The sequence below is a fragment of the Fundulus heteroclitus genome, chromosome 10, assembly GCF_011125445.2.
Source record: "Fundulus heteroclitus isolate FHET01 chromosome 10, MU-UCD_Fhet_4.1, whole genome shotgun sequence".
Taxonomy (NCBI): Eukaryota; Metazoa; Chordata; class Actinopteri; order Cyprinodontiformes; family Fundulidae; genus Fundulus; species Fundulus heteroclitus.
Window position 1 is genome coordinate 24,837,439 of NC_046370.1, and position 19,418 is coordinate 24,856,856.

The 19,418-nt window shown below is 42.9% G+C and overlaps 1 protein-coding gene across 5 annotated transcripts in view; it reads right to left on the reverse strand.

Moving 5' to 3' along the window:
* Nucleotides 1–777: 777 nt before the first annotated feature.
* mtr (5-methyltetrahydrofolate-homocysteine methyltransferase) overlaps nucleotides 778–19,418 on the reverse strand; it is a 103,964-nt gene continuing 85,323 nt past the window's right edge. For all 5 annotated transcript variants that reach the window (XM_021308655.2, XM_021308654.2, XM_012882611.3 and 2 more), the window contains 5 exons: nucleotides 9,598–9,797; nucleotides 9,259–9,459; nucleotides 6,695–6,887; nucleotides 2,725–2,837; nucleotides 778–1,827 (listed from right to left, as the gene is read on the reverse strand). In XM_021308655.2, coding sequence (XP_021164330.1) covers nucleotides 1,738–1,827; nucleotides 2,725–2,837; nucleotides 6,695–6,887; nucleotides 9,259–9,459; nucleotides 9,598–9,797 — 797 coding nt within the window. In that variant the 3' untranslated portion in view covers nucleotides 778–1,737. The remainder of the gene's footprint in view (nucleotides 1,828–2,724; nucleotides 2,838–6,694; nucleotides 6,888–9,258; nucleotides 9,460–9,597; nucleotides 9,798–19,418) is intronic.

Consider the following 19,418-nt stretch of genomic DNA (forward strand, 5'->3'; position numbering starts at 1 on the left):
TTAAAGGCACAAGTACAGACAATAAATACAAGGTCTAAACTCCTCCAATATAAATGGTTAATGAGAACATATATGACCCCTGTCAAACTTCATCATTTGTCTGGCAACATTCCAGACACTTGTAGTAAATGTAAAGATAACAAGGGAACCCTTTTCGTTGTTTGTGGGAATGTCCATTGATTCAGAAGTTTTGGAAAGATGTTATAAATTCTATGTCAGAGACCTTTCATCTTAACATATCACTGAATGCTAAACTGTGTGTACTTGGGATCTATCCATTTAACTTTATACAAATGCACAGAAAGACTAGATTGGTGGACTTTGGACTTCTACAAGCCAGGAGGGTGATTGCACTTAATTGGAGAAGTGTAGAGGCTCCTTCAATGAAACATTGGGTAAAGGAGCTTTCCAAGTGCCTTGGACTGGAAAGACTAACGTATATTGCTAAGGCAAAACAGAAAGAGTTTTATAATCTCTGGGAACCATATATGAGCATTATAGAGTCTGAGATATAATGTTTATAATGTTTATTTATCCTAAGTCCTGTATTTTTTTTTTTTATGTTTTATTTATTTGTTTTTCATTATATTTTTAAGCGGGATCCTTTTTACATTTGAGTACTTGATTTCAAATGTATATATTTCTTAAGCTAAGTTGTACATAGGTGGAATTTGCAGGTTAAGCCTAGGTCTGTGTGTATATTGGGGTGGGGGGGGGGGTATTATGTGTTAATGTTCTATTTTGAATTGTTATGCAATGCAAAAAAATCAATAAATATATTGGGGGAAAAAAGTTATTTATTTCAAAACACACCTTAGAACAATTTATCTTAATTTCCAGAACATTTTTAAATCATTTCTTTCAGAAATCCTTATTTACTCCAAGATGCTTAGTTGCAAACATTCAAATCCTTAATCCAATGATCACTACAATAACTATACTTTTGAAATTTGAAAAATGCTCATTCATCAAAAATATAAACTCAAGACTACTTTCTGAATATTATTCAGAATACAATAACAATCAATACTGATTTTTGGTATCAATAACAAGGACCACTTATGCAGGAATGGACTGTTCCTTTAAATCTCAGGAGCCCTGGAATGAACCTTTAGAGTCTCTATAAACTGAATTAGCAGCTCTTTTTTTCAACAGAAGATTACTTACAATAAATTAATAAAATATTCCAAGTTATATGCTTAACATGTGGTTGACTTAAAATGACATGTGTAATAGTTTCTAAGGAGGATTTTGTTGCACCAGCAGCTATATTCGGTTAGAAAATGGATGGATGGATGGATGGATGGATGCTCCAAGTTGCTTGCATGCTCATGCATGACAGTACACTCCAGATTCCAGGGCATTTACCATATTATTTAAATAAAATACTCAACCTAAAAAGAATAACTGAAATACAAAAATGTCTGAAGACCTAGTTTCATTTAAAAAAACAAATTTAAAACCATCTCTAAAACATGAATCGTGTTAAAAGATCTTTTAGCTTCCAAAATGATAAGAACAGATTTCTGAGCCCAACTGCTGCAGATTAGTCAGCGACAGTCCGGAACAGAAGTGTGATCCAGTCTGCAATGTTTCCATTTAAAGTCAATGTTCCCATTTAAAGTCATACACTGGGGCCTTATGGGCTGTAAATGTAGCACCCTCTGATGCCAGATCGAAACCACATACAGCTGCCTCAGTAACAGCTCCTGGAATGATTTCACCAGAGACTCTAAGCTACGGCTCCTGTTCATAGCCCAGGATGGGAGCCAACCATCTCTCCACCTCCTCTGTACTCATCTCCTTCCTCCTGGCATAATCTTCCACCTGCAGATAACAAGAGCAAAGAGAATAAAGATTAGCCTGGTTTTTGTTCTGGGTTTCCATTTTCAGTTGTCATCTTAGTGTTTTCTTATATCAAACCTAATCAAACCCAACAGCTTCTTTCTCTGTTTTTTTTATCAGCATTTTTTTTCTGTCTAAAATGTTGTCAATATTGTTAGTGGAGTCCAAATCAGGTGGAACTTCTGCATTATGGCTGGTTTGAATATGCTGCAAATAATCTAGAGCTGGAAAACACATGCACATACAAGGACATTCCCAAAGTTTTGACAGAAACCCATGTTTTCATACATTGAGGTTTCAGATTTTAGGATAACAGCACCGTTTTCAGTATACTGTGTAATCTGAGTAATCAGAGGCAGAATAATTTACTGCATCTGAAAAAACAGTTTGTTTTCTGCCACAAAGAGTTCCACCAATATCAGAGTTTAAAAGGGACCTATTATGCTTTCTTTTTAAACATTCAGAATAGGTCTATGAGCCACGCATAAGATGTACTGTATGCTACTGTAAATAACTTCTTGTTCTACAACTTTAGACCATACACTTGACCCTTTCCTTCAGTGCTTAACCCTATCCTGACTAAATCAACTTTAGGAGTTACTGCTGCTGTATGTATTCCATTATTCATCTCAGAGGTTGTACTATTGTGTCATAACTTATCTGTGTAGCTACCCTTTCACTCCTGGATGAAGACATTAAAGCCATACTTTGAATTTAATATAGACAGTACTCCTAAGTGCTTCTGTGATTTTTGCGTGTGCTCTGTCTTTCTACAGGCTATCTACCAGTGGCATATTTCTGGATCTATTTGTTAAGTGCACTGAAACTAAATTTGTTGTGAATCAGTGTTATATAAACAAACAGTACTGGAACATGAACCTGCTCTTTGGTGATTTTTCCTACAGCAAAGTATGAGGCCTGAGGATGTGAGAAGTAAAGTCCTGAGACTGAGGCAGCTGGTGTCATGGCCAGGGACTCAGTCAGAGCAATACCTGCAGACAGACACACAAAGATCAAATAAACGGACAAGAGAGACCCTGCATACAATCAAACACATTTACATAGAGGGCACCATGTTCCACAGACAGTGTTCATCACACACACACAGTCAAACTAGAGCCATATATGGTTCTAAATCACATGGAAATGGATCCCTGAAAATACTAGTGTGTGTGTGTGTGTGTGTGTGTGTGTGTGTGAGTGAGTGAACTGGCCCAGATAGCACTTGCAGCCATTATTCTTTCATAGTGATGGAATGTTATTAAGCAGTTCAGTGCACCGTGTTCAAGGTCACAGGTGTCACAGGGCATCTTGTTTACATAACATCCAGGAGAAATTAAGATTAACAGGGGAGCCAGTTTGGATAATAGCATTTTTGGGCAGGCACACATGTTTTTCTATCTGCTTTAAAGTCTTACTGGTACAACTCAGCTGGCCTGCAGTTCTGCTTTACACAGCATTACAGTCTAAGTGAGCGGACATATCCCTCGCATAGTTCGGGCAGCCTTGACATGGGCCTAAACAGCTGCCGGCGAATTCACAATTTCTCGATACTCCAGGTAACCGCCATCTCCAAAAAGCACAAATCCTGTTATCATAAATACAACTTTGTCCATTTTGTCTGTCGAGGATGTTGAAAATGTGTTCAGACATACGGTCCTCCTCCCACATGTGTCCAGCAGCACGTGTTAGATTAGATAGAACTTTATTGATCTCACAATGGTTTGTAAATAAATAAATAAAATAAGTGAGATAACTGAGACAGGTGAAGACACTTATAGTACAGGATTATTGCACAGGGTATCAAATAGTTATTGCACAGTTATTGCAGTGTCACTACACCAGGTTATAGTGCAGTGGCATTGTAAAGTTTGATGGCAGCAGGGATGAATGACCTGCGGTAGTGCTCCTTTTTACACACGGGGTGTAGAGGAGCTGCTCAGCTCCTCTACAGTCTGGTGGAGGGGATGAAAAGTGTTGTCCATGATGGATGTAAGCTTGGACAACACCCTCCTCTCGGCCACGTCCTCCACCAAACCCAGGATAGAAGTGGACCTCTTCACCAGCTTGTTCAGGCTCTTTCTGACCCGCTCTGTGCTGCCTGGGGCCCAGCAAACGACAGCGTAGAGGAGGGCTGAGGCCACCACAGAGTTATAGAAAGTTTTTAGCAGGAGCCAGCTCACTCCAAAGGACCTCAGCCTTCTCAGGAGGTGGAGGCGGCTCTGGCCCTTCTTGTACAGAGCGTCGGTGTTATGAGTCCAGTTCAGTTTATTATTGACATGGACACCCAGGTATTTGAAACTCTCTACAGTTTCCATCTCCTGCCCCTGGATGTTCACGGGAGAGTGAGGTGGGGGTCTTCTCCTGAAGTGGATCACCATCTCCTTGGTCTTACTGGTGTTTAAACACAGGTGGTTCTTCTCACAACAGTCCACAAAGTTCATGATGACCGACCGCTACTCCAGCTCGTTCCCCTCAGACACACAGCCCACAATGGCCGAGTCATCGGAGAACTTCTGGAGGTGGCAGCTGTCCGTGTTGTAGGTGAAGTCCAAGGTGTAGAGGGTGAAGAGAAATGGAAACAGAACGGTGCCCTGGGGGGCCCCGGTGCTGCAGAGTGCCACTTCTGACTGACAGCTGTGCAGCCGTCCGGTCCTGAGGCTTTGCTCTGTTTCAGCTTTGGTGTGACTGTGAGGGGGGAGGAAGGAAGGACTGAAGGTGTGGATGGGTCAGTTGTTGGTGAGAGTGGCAGGGGGGGAGGGTAGGTCTCTAGGGGGTTGGAGACGTGTGGAGAGTTGAGGGCAGGGAAGGGGCCAATGTGAGGGGAGTCAAACCAGGCGAAGAACCTGCTAAACTCATCTGTAAACTTGTTGTCACCATCTGCAGCCCTGCTGGTCCTCTGCCTAAAGCCGGAGATGTTCTTCAGACCTCTCCACCCATCCCTGACGTTGTTTTGCACCTACATCTCCTCCATCTTCCTCCCATAGTCTTTCTTTGCCGCCCTGATCCTCCACTGGGACTGTTGGCCTAGTGGTTAGAGCAGCGCGCTTGCACTCAGAGAAGGATACAAGTACCCAGTTCGATCCCCAGCGCCTGCACTCTGGGTCCCTGAGCAAGACCCTTAACCTCAAATTGCTCCCCGGCGCTGCACATGGCAGCCCGCTGCTCCCCTAGGGTGATGGGTTAAAAGCAGAGAAAAAATTTCGTTGTAATGTATGTTTCAATGACAATAAAGATGATATTACTATTACTATTACACTGGAGCCCCCGCTGAACTCTACGCTGCTCCTCTCTGTCCCCTGAGTTGAAAGCCCTCTTCTTCTGGTTCAGGAGGCTCGATTGAAGTCTCCGATGATGAGCAGGAGAGCACGGGGGTGCTGTGTCTGCAGCCTGGTCACTGCGCCGTGGTAGCGTCCGCCGAGGGAGGGGTGTAAACACAGAGCACGATCGCATGTCCAATCTCGTTGGAGATAGAACGGCCTCATGCCCACTGCAAGTAACTCAACATCCCAGGAGCATATCTCTTCCTTCACGTCAACATGAGCCCTGTTACACCATCTCTCATTCACAAACATCGCCAGCCCCCTCCTCTCTTCTTTCCACTCTCCGCCAAAGTTCTGTCCGCGTGAATAACTTTAAAGTTGTCCAGGGAAACCAATGAGTCCGGGACAAATCGATCTAACCAAGTCTCCGTGAAGCACATTATACTAGCGCCCCTGTACTTTCTCCGGAGACGGGTTAGTGCTGCAAGCTCCTCGGTCTTGTTGCAGGGAGATCTTACGTTTTCCATGACAACCAATGGTAAATAACTTTTCCTCTGCTTCGTCCTGCAGCCTCTCCATTTTCTCTGTATGTCTGCGGGAATGTCTGGTCTCTCAGTGTGGTGGGGGCCACTACGCTTACGCTGACTGATTAGTTTTCTTTTTATTTATTTATTTATTTTTTTCAGTGTCCTGTCTAGCAATGTGGCAATAGGAATTGATGTCTCAATGTCAGATAGAGCTCGACAGATTTTGCTTTCACAAGTGGAGCGAACAGCTTTCGCCATAGTGCTCCGCTTGATTTATGCATGTTAATAGCTTTATTGTGATTCCTGCAGGGAGAATTTCAAATTATATGGACACTACAATGGGAGAGTAAAGGAAGAAGAAAAAGAGAAAAAAAAGAAAAAGAAGAGGTGAAAGAAAGAAGAGATAAAAGGGAAAGAATGATAAAACGTTCTCCATCTGATCCATCACCTGGAAAGAGAGATGCAAAAAGAACAGCACAACCAACAGACATAAAGCAACAGATACAATCGAGTAACACCTAGATGCCATTGCTAAATCATATGTACTATTATTTAAGCTGACATGTATAAAGTGAAACCTGAAAAAAGAAAGTGAAAGAACATAAATAAATAAATAAATTACAGGCTTTCTGTATATAAGTGAACGCTTAATACCTGGAACCCTGCACCTGTGGGAGTTTGTGAGAGTGCACTAGCCTAGGTGAAAATTATCCAAAAGGAAATAGCTCGATAGTGGTTGTGGAGAACCAAAGGCCCGCCTTCCCCGAGCACAGAGGCAGGGGTCAGGGGACCCATAACCCCGGACTCCCAAAGGGGCCCCCAAAGCAGGGCGCCCAGGAGGGGCCGACACAGGATATCTGCAACCCCGACCCCGAGGAAATCCCCTAGCCACCGCAATACCAGCCAGCCCCGCTGAAGTGGTCCCGGCCAGAGGCCCCAGGGGCGACCCGCCCCCACGGGCGGATTAGTTTCCAATGATACCGACTGCAGTTATAACTTGGGATGACATAGGGTTCTAAGGCTATAGTAAGAAACTGTAGAGGTTTTTGGTGTCCTCACCTGTCTTCTCCTGTACACTGGCCAGACTCCACATGATGTGCTTCTCTGTGTGGTCAGGCTGGCTGGGGTAGCCGGCTGCAGGTCTGATGCCTTGGTATCGTACTCTATGAAGGTCTGAGGCCTGCAGAGCCTCATCAGAGCTGTAGCCCCACAGCTCCTTACGCACACGAGCATGAAGCTCCTCAGCAAATGCCTGGAGGAAATTCAGGAGAGAAAGCTGAAGCACAACACTATCAGACAACTAACAGGCATTTTCCCAATTCCTTTAGCTTCATTTCTTGTGAATGCTCTCTGATTATTGCTATTATTTGTTCCGGGAAGCCACAGAGTAGAAGACAACAGCAGACAGTGCCACCTTATATGCTGTAGCCTGCTGGGGGCCAGCATGAAAGTAGAAGACACCAGGAGGCTAAATAAACGGACGCTGAATGCTGGCTCCGTGATTGCAGAAAAAAACGGATGACCTGGCTCAGTCCACTATCGCTCATTAGAATCACCCTCCTTCACAGTGGATGCTTCGCAATTCAGGGGCTACATCCTTTGAAGGCCATATTTGTAACCTGATTACATCACAGCACTGCGACAAAGGCTGTCCCAATTCACGGCTCCTTAAAATGCAGCCGACAAACGTGTCCTCCTTTACCCCAATTTGAGGGATGGTTTCAGTGTATCCTTCGTGGCCCACCCTATCCCATGATTCATTGCGGGTTGAAGAGAATTGTTCAAATGGAAACAGCAATGGTGGAGAGGAGTGAAAAGCTGTGAATAATGTTGGATATATCACGCTTTCTGTGACATAGAATTAATAAAAAAAAAGCTTTTAGTCAAGAAGTTAGCTATGTTAACCTGAAATATCTGCTCGGTGTGTTAACATATTGCTTAATTCTAAAAATGCTTGGACGCGCTGAGACATGTCTGCTGCACTAACAGGTGCCGGGGCTCCTCGGTTTTCAGCTGACAGAGGGTTTAAGGCTCACTATCCCGATAGAGAACGCCTGTCTCCCGGCACATTCCTTTCAAACTTATGGTTTACAGTGGGACATACAGCTGCGATGAAAACAAGAGCTGCCAAGGCCACAGCCAAACCAAAATAAACATGGTAGTACAGGAGGATACTTAGCTGCTGCTATCACATCTGTTTAGTCAGAATTAGTGTTGCACCGATACCAGTATCGGACGGGGCCCCGATCCAGCACTAAAATGGTGGTATCGGCATCGGCGAGTACACTATTTTGCCATTTGAGAGCCAAAACTCAGGGTTTAAAGAGATTATTCAATTATTAATGTAATTTTACTGTATTACTGTTGCACTACTATTATACATGTTATAATTTCACGAATGTTGCACTATTTTGGCCTTTGAGAGCCAAAGGTTTATTCAACTGTTGTCACCCATTCCAGGTAGGCAATAAAAAGTTCTACTACCCTAAGTAGTATGCAGTTCTTCATATATACACACACATCAATTTCAAACAGATGGTATCGGTATGGTATCGGTATCGGCCAATACTGTACAGCCAGGTATCGGGGCCAAAAGATGGCATCGGCACAGACACTAGGCAGAATCCACGATTTCATATTTTAAAGATGTTGAAAAAACTGGAGAAGGCTTTGAAGGAACTAGTGTAAACTTGTTCTGGTTTCTCATGGCACCTGCTGCTTACGGCATTTTCATTTGATACCGTGAATGGCTAAAACCAACCTCGGGAAGACCGGCACTAGGCTCTGCTTCGCCCAATCGCCTCGGAATGTTCTGCTGAATGTCCCTCATTTGCGGAGGGAAATGAGGGTCATTTCAGACACCCAGTCTGATAATGTGTAGAACTAAACTGAGACTGCTACACAGTATCAATTTGGCTGACCAGGTTACGATCAATGCACATGCTTCTATACTTTATGGACCTTGTCTGTGATGTAGCTTGAATCCTATTTAGTTTTATGTTCCAGCTGTTTCTCCCGTTTCTTAAAAAGACAGCCCCACTCTGTCTCCCCTCTTGTCAGCCTCTCCTACCCGGTACTCAGACCAGCTGTTGACACCCCTCAGAACCAGAAGCAGAAAGAACCTTTAGAGTTTTTTACTGTTGTAGACCAAAGAATTTAGTAAAGTATGATTTCACATGCATTTATTCACTACTAAAGCAACGCTAAACTGTGAAAAGATTATAAATACAAAAGTAACAAAGACATGAGAAATTATCCCATGTTCAGCCAGTTACATCTGTCTAATCACAAAGCATTTGCGCTTAGGGCACCCAAATGGCTAGCACTATCACTGATTACTCCAATATTTGCTGATGATCAGGACTTCATGCAGTTTTTCTTCCTGATGTGTGTCCGACAGTTACTATAGTCAAGGTAATCTAAGGACTTCCAACACAAGGAGATTTGTTGTGATTTTTAGTCAGGTTATTCATTGTGCTGTCCTGCCTTTGACATTCTGACCCCAAAGATAAACCCCAATCCAGGTTACCATCAGCAATTTGTTATTAATCACTACACACATCTTGGGAATTACTAACACTCTCACCAGATCTTAAAGTGTAAAGGTTTCATTCAAACATTACCTCAGCTAGGCGATCAGCAAGAGCTTTAACCATGATGCTGTTGTAGTCATCTCCCTGGGTTTGGAACTGCTGACTGAGCTCCTCAGCTCCAAACACACCTACAACAAACATCCCAATGTAGTCGGCCACGCCGCTGTCCACAGGAGCCACAAAGTCAGAAACGCACAGGAAGGGCTCTGAGCTGGAGCTGTCTTTTTCCGCCTGCAGAATAGAGACACATGGCCTTACTCCTAAGCCTTACATATATTATCCCAACTGCATGTCCCTCCCTTACACCCTCAGAGACAGAAGGATGTGAAGTGGCCGTCTGCCCAGGCGTAAAGAAGGCTATAAACTCACCTGTTGCCGTAAGCCATGAAAAGTGGCGATGGGCTTTGTGTTTTTGTGAACTGTACCATCTTCTTTGTAAACATTGATATCATCGCCGTTACTCTGAGCACGCCAAAAGCCCACCAGGCCCCGCCCCTTCAGGCTGTGGCTGTCGATCATCCGATGGAGCAATAGCTGGGCGTCATCAAAGACTCTGTGAGCTTCCACACCTACAGCACAAAAGCAATGAGTTGTTTAGGATAACTGAAGCATTGCTGAAGGCTAACCAAAGGTACTGGTGATGTAACGGTGTATTGTAGGGTACTGTAACGAGTGCAGAGTAGTTTTAAATATTTCAATACAGAACATTTATGAGTGGAACTAAAGTGTGGTACTCTTTTATAATGTGGAACATGTAGCACTAAAACAAAATGGGTTATTTAGAATCATCAAAAGAGCTATAACAATTAGTATGACATTGGAGATGTAAAGGTGGATCAAAAAAGCTTCACATTAGCAGTCTTCAATAGTGGCATGATATAGGCTGATAGCTCTACATCAAGCGGGAAGCCTGGTAAAACATCACTCACATGCAAACATCACTAATGCAGTAAAATAAAATAAAAATGGAAAATGCTAACTCAGCTTGTAGCCCATGAAAACAATTTAGTCATTAAGATGGAAAAAAAAAATCAAAGGTTCTTCTAACCCCCTTTAATATTGATGTCTCTCCAACCATTCCTTAACAGATTGGAAAGGTCCGGTAATTTTGCCCCAATATTTCTAAACAGTTGAATAAGTTGATAAAAATAAATCGCATCCCATTACTGAAATTAATATGGCTCCATACGTTAGACCTTGTGCTGACATATGGCATTGATTGTGAAGAATTAACAGTATTTCCTCACAACCCTGTCCTATCTGATCATTTTTTAATAACATTTGAGTTTAATCTAACTGAGTTCTCCACCCCCAAAAGAGCGTTCCATTATAATAGATCTTTATCGGACAATGCTGCATCAAACTTTAAAGAGTCTGTCCCCCTTTTAATATCGTCAGTATTGCAGAAATACCCTGCAGATAGCAACAATGTTGTTTCTTCCCATTCACAAATAGATGTCTTTGTTAACGGTATGACTTCGTCATTGCGTTCTGCATTAGACAATGTAGCTCCCTTGAAAAAGATGGTGATTATTCACAGGAAGCTGGCTCCCTGGTTTAATTCAGAGCTGCGTTCCTTGAAGCACAATGTTAGGAAATTGGAGAGAAAATGGCGCTCTACACACCAAGAGGAATTCTACCTAATCTGGAGGGACAGTCTATTGTTGTATAACAAGACCCTTCGCAGAGTTAGAGCAGCATATTTTTCATCATTAATTGAGAACAAAAATAATCCTAGATTTCTCTTCAGTACGGTTGCCAAACTTACACAGAGTTGTAGCTCCGTTGATCCATCCATTCCCTTAGCTCTTAGCAGTAATGATTTTATGGGATTCTTCATAAATAAAATTGATTCCATTAAAAATAAAATAATTGGCATCCTCCCAAACATGATTACCTCATCCTCAGTAAGTGAGGCAGTGTTGGAGGAATCTTTAGAACCTGCGCAGTGTCTGAACTGTTTAGAAGCAGTAGAGCTTTCTGAGCTATCTAAACCTTCTACCTGTATGTTAGACCCAATCCCAACCAAGTTGTTTAAGGAGGTATTCCCTTTGATCAGTGGTCCTATTTTAGACACGATTAATCTATCCTTAGTAAATGGATATGTACCACAGGCTTTTAAAGTAGCTGTTTAAACCTTTACTTAAGAAGCCATCTCTTGATCAAGATGAGTTAGTAAATTACACACCTATATCTGATCTTCTTTTCTTATCTAAAATTCTTGAGAAAGTAGTTGCTAATCAACTATGTGAACATTTACAAAGTAATAACCTACTTGAGGAGTTTCAGTCAGGCTTCAGAGCTCATCATAGCACTGAAACAGCTCTGGTGAAGGTCACCGATGATATTCTCATAGCCTCAGATAATGGACTTGTGTCTATTGTTATGCAATAACGCCATGATAAATAATTGATCTCAGATTGGATTCTGAACAGTGGAAGAGTTTAACAGGAATTCTGTCCTGCTGCAACATGAGACCCTCAAGGCTTGGACAGCCCTTCTTCTCTCAGCAGGAGGACAGCTGTGACCCCTCCTTACAGATAAAAGTCACAGCGCAGATACAGACTTTCTCTTCTTCAGCTCTCTTCTCCACACACACTCCTCCATCAACAGAGGAGCAGGTCTCAAGGAGAGGGGGGGGGGGGGCCATGTGACTGGAAGCCTGCAGGAGCCATGCATGGGGCTGGAACAGGCCCCGAGCTGAGTGAGAATGAACCTTTCTGAAACTCAGTTCCTCCCTGGCATAGGGAGAAACTGCCAGCCGATTCAAAGATAAGTCTCTCACTGTTGAGCTACGTTACTCCTCTTCTTGCAGCTAACGTTGCATTCGGAAGAAGAATAGGGGAGATGATTCATCTTTAGCCGCCTTCGGCATATTTATTTCATATACAGTTGACACAGCATCCCTCCGGTCAAGCTTGCGTTCATTCAGTACGGGAAAACATTTGGGACAAACAAAACAGTAATGCAAACTCATCCTCTTCAGCTTGCACCTTAGTGCCCCCTTGTGGCTTATGCTCGAACAAAACAATACCACATTCCTGGTATTACAATTGAGGACATTATGAACATCTTAACACCCCCACTTGTACTCAGATTGTTATACTCTGAAACGAAATGGAAACAGTAATAACCAAAATAAAACTATGAATGTAGACTCCTGTCATACAAATATCAATCTCCAAAAAGAGCACCTGCAAATTTCTTCAGTTTCAACTTATTTACAGGTTTGGTCATTACATCTGCAATCATGTTATCAGTAGAACAATACATCAAAGTCACTCTTCCCTCATTCACAATAGATCTGATAAAGTGATACTTTATGTCTATGTGTTTGCATCTTCGTCTGTTCACAGGATTTTTAGCAAGAGCGATTGTTCCTTGGTTGTCCTCATGCACTATAGTTTGTGTGTACTCGTAGTTGTCTATACCTTCCAATAACTGTTCTAGGTATAGGCATTCTTGTATGGTTGATGCCAGTGCCATATATTCTGCCTCGCATGTGGATAGCGCGACAGTGGGTTGCTTCTTGTCTTCCATGAAATCAGAGAGCTGTTCCGACTAAGGTTCACACAGTATCCTGTGGTACTGCGTCTGTCACTGGTATCAGCCGCCCAATCAGCGTCACTGTAGGCCTGGATACCTAGTTTCTCACTGTTGCTTTTCCTAAAACTTAATTCTTTTCCCGCTGTGCCTTTGAGATACCGAAGTACATGCTTCACAGTGACCCACTGTTCCTCTGTAGGCTCAGCAAATAATTGTGACAACCTGCTCACAACAAAGCTTAAATCTGGTCTGGTGCAAACTGTTAGATATATTCCCACAGCCTCTCTGTACATTTTGGCATCTTCCATCTTTACTGCATTCTCAGTATACTCTAGCTTTTGCTCACAAGGTGTTTCTCTTGGTCTACAGTCTTGCATATCAAAACGCTGCAGTATCTGATTAATGTACTTCTCCTGTGACATTTTTACGCACCCATCTGACTGACTAAAATCGATACCCAGAAAATGTTTTAGTTTGCCAAGATCTTTCATCTTAAACTTTTCTGCAAGCATCTTTTTAACATTTTTCAGTCTTTCTTTATTGCTCGCTGAAATGATCAGATCATCGACCCATATGATTATGATCACCTTTCCTTCGTTTGACTCTTTAGTATAAACACAGTGGTCGGCTGGGTTTTGTGTAAAACTATCATCAATTAGGCAATCATGCAGAATCTTATTCCAATTTCGCCCAGATTGTTTTAGCCCATAAAGCGATTTCTCTAGCTTATAGACTATATCTTCTTTCTCTTGATAGCCCTCTGGTGGATTAATGTAAATCTCATAGTCTATGGGGGCGTGTAAGTACGCTGTTTTTACATCCATTTGGTGTAAGAGTAAATTCTCCTGTGCCGCTTTCTGTAGCACAACCCTCACACTCGTCAAGTCTGCGGTGGGTGAAAACGTCTCTCCATAGTCTACTCCCTGTTTCTGGCTGTAACCCTTAGCGACAAACCTTGCTTTGTATTTGTCTTTTCCGTCTACATCAGTTTTTATGGAGTAAATCCATCTACCCCCCACTGTTTTCTTGCCTATTGGTAGTTTTGTCGGAGTAAAAGTTTTGTTCTCGTTCAGAGAATGAATCTCTTCATCCATTGCCTTTAGCCATTCTTTTGAATTTGGTGACTCCATTGCTCTCTCATAAGTTTGTGGGATGCCACACACAGCCCGGCAGCAATAATCCACTGTGATATGAACCCCGTCACTATCACTGTCCTCAGTTACAAAGTCATCTAAGTAACTTGGTGTTCTTCTTTCCCTAGCCGGATATCGCCTACCCTCAGGTTCAACATTCGTGACTCTTTGTTGCGCTTGATTATCGTCATTGGACCTTTTTTCTGCCGCTTCACTATCACTATGTGTGGTCTCGTTAGTCAGTGGTCTCACACAGTCATAGTCGTCACTTGGATCTGGTTCACCTGTCTGCGTGTGTCTTTCCACACCTACTTTAACCACAAACTTCACTAGTCTGTGTTTTTGGACTTTGTTTGTATCTGGGTAGTACACTAAATAAGCTGGGCTATTCTTATCGTAGCCTACAAAACGCCCCATGTCACAACTGGAATCAAGTTTTCCTTTTTCCTGTTTGTAAGTGTAGCATACAGAGCCAAACTTTTGCATCTTAGATACATTAGGCTTCTTGTCTGTCAACAACTCATAAGGAGTTTTCCCAGTACGCCTGTTAAAGCACCTGTTGCGTACTATTGCTGCTGTTTGCACTGCGTAGGGCCATAGCTGCTTTGTTAGTTCACTTTCAGCTATCATACATCTTCCCATCTCAAAAAGAGTACGCCAACCCCTCTCTGCGGTTCCGTTTTGGTGAGGAGAATACGGAGCCGATGTTTCATGTCTGATATTGTTTTTCCTTAACAGCGCTTGAAAATCACCACATGTAAACTCTGTACCGTTATCGGATCTGATGCACTTTACCCTACCATAAGGGGATACGTCTGCTAAGAACTTTTCTGTAGCCTGTACGGTGTCACTTTTCTTCTTTAGAAAATATACAAATACTGCGCTTGAGTAATCATCAGTGAATGACTGCACATATTTGTAACCATCTATTGACTCTGTGGCTACTGGACCTGCGAGGTCTGTGTGTACCATCTGTAAGGGAGCCTTTGCTCTGGTATCAGGGTCCCTATTTCTGGTTTGTGCGAATTTCCCTTGAATACACACCTCACATTCTTGCTCGGGTCTGCCTGTTTTGCCCTTGATCTGCATACCTTCAACAATGTTCTGCAACTTAAAAACATCGTCATAGTTACAGTGGCCCAATATCTCATGCCATGTCTGTATGTCATGACATGCATTACACTTATCATTAGATTTAGCTTAGGTGTGCAAAAAATACAACCTGCCATATACATGGATGTCAAACCTGGTACCGTCTCTGGTTATCAGGGCGTCTTCATTTTATTTAAAGACAACTGTAGCTCCACTGGTGGTCGCTGCCTTCACCGAGAAGATGCTTTGAGGGTACGACGGTACGAACAAAGCGTCTTTCAGCACCGCCTTGCGTCACTGTCCTCCGCTGTCGATGAGGGAAACCTCAGCATTTCCCCTCCGCTGAGCAATCCCACTGCACCGTGTGCCGTCTGCCAGTTCGACACTGTGCGTTTCTGGCCTGAATGTGGAGTCGAAGCTCTTAAACATGGTTATGTCCGTGATTATATGAGAAGTAGCCCCCGTGTCCACCATCAGACCCCTCTGCTGTATGTTGCATGGCAGCTGCCGCTGGCTATCGCCGTCTCTCATCTTGAACACGTAGTCCTCGGCGTCTTCTGAGGCTTTACTCACACCATCCTTTTTGCTCTTATAATCATTGTCCTTATGCCTACACGTGGCGTCTTTGTGTGTGTCACTTCTGCAGTGACTACACCAGGTTCTCTGTCGACAGCTTTTTGCTCTGTGGCCTTTGGTGCCACACTTGAAGCATACTAACTCTGCGTCGTCTTTTATCCAGCCACGTGTGCTTGTCTTGGCAGGCCGCTGTCCAGTTTTTCCTTGACTCTTCATCACGCTGTCGCTCGACTCTGCTGCTTTTATCTTTTCTGTCTCTTCAAAACTACGTAGTTTAGTCTTGAATTCTGTAAACGTAATGTTATCATCTGCATGTGCCACATGTATTGCAAATGGCTTAAAACTTTCAGGCAATCCCTTTAGGACCATAGCAATTAGCAGTCCGTCTCCTAGCGTTTCACCCGCATTGCGCAGTGCTGTAATGGCCGTCTCCGCTCTGATAATGTAGTCCATTACACTTTCATCATTTGCTTTCACAAGCAATGTCAACGTGGTGTACAAGTTGATTATGCGGGGCTTTCCCTTCCCTGCATAATACTCTCTCAATATTGCCAAAGCTTTCCTTCCATCGTTGGGTGCATCTCTCATAATTAACGATAGACTTTTATCGTCTAAAAGTAAAATGAGCTCTGCATACGCGTCCGCGTTTTTCTTTCTATCTGCTGCTATTTCGGCTTCTGACACCGGTTCTCTCAGCACCGTGTCCTTTATCCCTGATAAATGGAAATGTCCCAACATTTTGGTCTCCCAAAGTTCATACTTAGTCTCGTCTCCGTCGAACGTCAGTCGAGGCATCCCCCTTCGTTGTTCCGCCATGTTAACTTCCTCTTGTCAGTTTAGCACGCTGTCCGTTGCGACTTTCTAAACGGTGGAAAACAACGAGCTTATCTTTTCCGAACGACTCCTGGGCCCATAACCTGTTGAGCTGCGTTACTCCTGTTCTTGCAGCTAACGTTGCATTTGGAAGAAGAATAGGGGAGATGATTCATCTTTAGCCGCCTTCGGCATATTTATTTCACATACAGTTGACACAGCATCCCTCCGGTCAAGCTTGCGTTCATTCAGTACGAGAAAACATTTGGGACAAACAAAACAGTAATGCAAACTCATCCTCTTCAGCTTGCACCTTAGTGCCCCCTTGTGGCTTATGTTCGAACAAAACAATACCACATTCCTGGTATTACAATTGAGGACATTATGAACATCTTAACACTCACTTCTGCTTAAAACAGATGCCGAAGTGAAGGAATCCGTCTATGCCAGCTTTGTTTTGCTTTCTCAGCGGACCCCGGATGCAGCTGGTTTCTAGGCAACGCCGAGCTGAAACGCCAGCAGCGGAGCCTTCCCCATGCCGAGGAGAAATCTGCTTAAATCGTGACTGCAACCGGTTCAGAGAACGTGCTCACACCAGGCCTCCGACCCGACCACATGGCAGCAGAGCCAAGCGCTAGCCCGCTAACGCTAGCCAACAACTTCCTCCTTCAACGCTCCTTCTGTGAATGGCCAAAACTGGACAGAACTGACACGAGACAGAGGTTTGGGCAACGAGCTGAGGATGAAGTTAAAAGGTTTATTGGGAGATGTTGGTAAACCATGGTGTTTAGAACAAAAGGGCTAACCGGTAGCTTGCGCTAGCCAAACTGCTATTAGCCTTGCTAACATCCGGGTTCGGACATTTCAAAAGGAGTTTGTTTTAAAGCATAAAGCGTAACTTTTCTGCTCCGCCATCCTCCGATGGTGTTATGAGCCTTATTCCCGCATCAAAATTGTATATTAATGCCGGTTTTCAAGGCAATTTTGGCAACTTTATGTTGTAACCTCTTAGCCACCGAGTTGCTACAGCGACCCCAGACGCCCGGAGGGAGAATCGCATTCACAAACTTGGTCATAAGGGTTTAAATGACTTTACAGGACAAACCGGTCCTCAGAAAATTATTTCATCAAATAATGTTTTGTCTAACTTGGGCTTTGCATTGTGAATGGATTGAAATACATGGCAAATGTTTTAATTCCATTCCACGTTTTTGGAATTAGACCTTCAGTGAACAAGGATTCACTAAATTAATCTGATTATGATCAACCACTTTTGTCTTTTGTTTGTTTTGCATGTAAATAGTTCCTTAGTTTAGCTTCTTTTTATCTTCATTTTGCGTAGTGTTTTTGGTTAAGTTTTACTAGCCTAGTAGAGAGGATTTGTTAATCGAAATATTGTGTTAATTCAGATAAACAGCATTACATAGTGATGTTCTCTGGATGTTAATTTCATTTCTTTTATTAAATTCTTGAACTTGAAAAGAAGTTGTCACTCCTTTATTCTATGTGTGTGCAGGTTTTGCTGTTAAAAGATGGCTAGTGCTCAAACTCATCCCTTTCAACCATTGTCTTGATATCAGCTTAAGAGCTGATCATCACCGGACAATACTTAACAGACAGAGGGTTATTTATATATCCATCCATCCATTTTCCAAACCGCTTAATCCCTCATGGGGTCGCGGGGGGTGCTGGTGCCTATCTCCAGCGTTCACTGGGCGAGAGGCGGGGTTCACCTGGACAGGTCGCTAGTCTGTCACAGGGCAACACAGAGAGACAAACAGGACAAACAACCTTTCATGCACACATGAGGGTTATTTAATAAACATTAAATAACTTTAAACAGTGTATAATTGCACAACACTATACTTACACAGTTGATCACAATATTCTCCTACAAAAACTTGAGCATACTGTAGGGATTAAGGGGGAAGCATTAGGCTGGTTTAAATCTTATCTGTCGGACAGATTCCAGTTTGTTCATGTTAATGATAAATCTTCCTCAAACTCTAGGATCTTTGGACCAGGGTCCTCAAAAAGTAAACCTCTTAATCAATCACTTAATCTGGACGCCATTAAATTGGCCTCTGGTAATAAAGTAAAAAGTCTTGGTGTTATTTTTGACCAAGACATGTCATTTAAATCCCATATTAAACAGGTTTCCACGTTTTCTTTTTCACCTCTGGAATATTGCCAAAATTAGAAATATTCTGTCCAGGGGTGATGCTGAAAAACTAGTCCATGCATTTGTTACTTCAAGGCTGGACTATGTAATTCTTTAATATCAGGAAGTCCACAAAATGCAGTTCAAAGCCTTCAGCTGATCCAAAATGCTGCAGCAAGAGTTCTGATGAAAATCAACAAAAAGGATCATATTTCTCCAATTTTAGCTTCCCTTCATTGGCTTCCTGTTAAAATCAAGAATATAATTTAAAATTCTCCTTCTCAAGTATTTAGCCTTTAATAATCAAGCTCCATCATATATCAGAGCTCTGATTACCACGTATGTTCCTAACAGAGCACTTAGCTCTCAGACTGCAGGTCTGCTGGTGGTTCCGAGAGTCTCTAAAAGTAGAATGGGAGGCGGAACCTTTAGCTATCAGGCTCCTCTCCTGTGGAACCAACTCCCAGTTTTGGTCCGTGAGGCAGGCACCCCGTCTACTTTTAAGACTAGGCTTAAAACTTTCCTTTTTGACAAAGCTTATAGTTAGAGTGGCTCATGTTACCCTGAGCTATCTCTGTAGTTATGCTGCTATAGGCTTAGGCTACTGGAAGACATCAGGACCTATTTTTCTCACTCTGCTGAGTTCTCTTACTGTTCTCCAATTTGCATTGTTTGTTGTTATTCTGTTGTGACATCATTCGGGAGAGAAAGATCATTCGCTATTACCATGTAACAGAAAGGATTCCTGGATCAATGTGGGCTTCTGTGCTTTTTGTATCTCTGCTCCGTTTTCTCTCGGTCAAGGCAGATGACTGTTTACACTTAGCCTGGTTCTGCTGGGGTTTTCCTCCCTGTTAAAGGGGCCACTG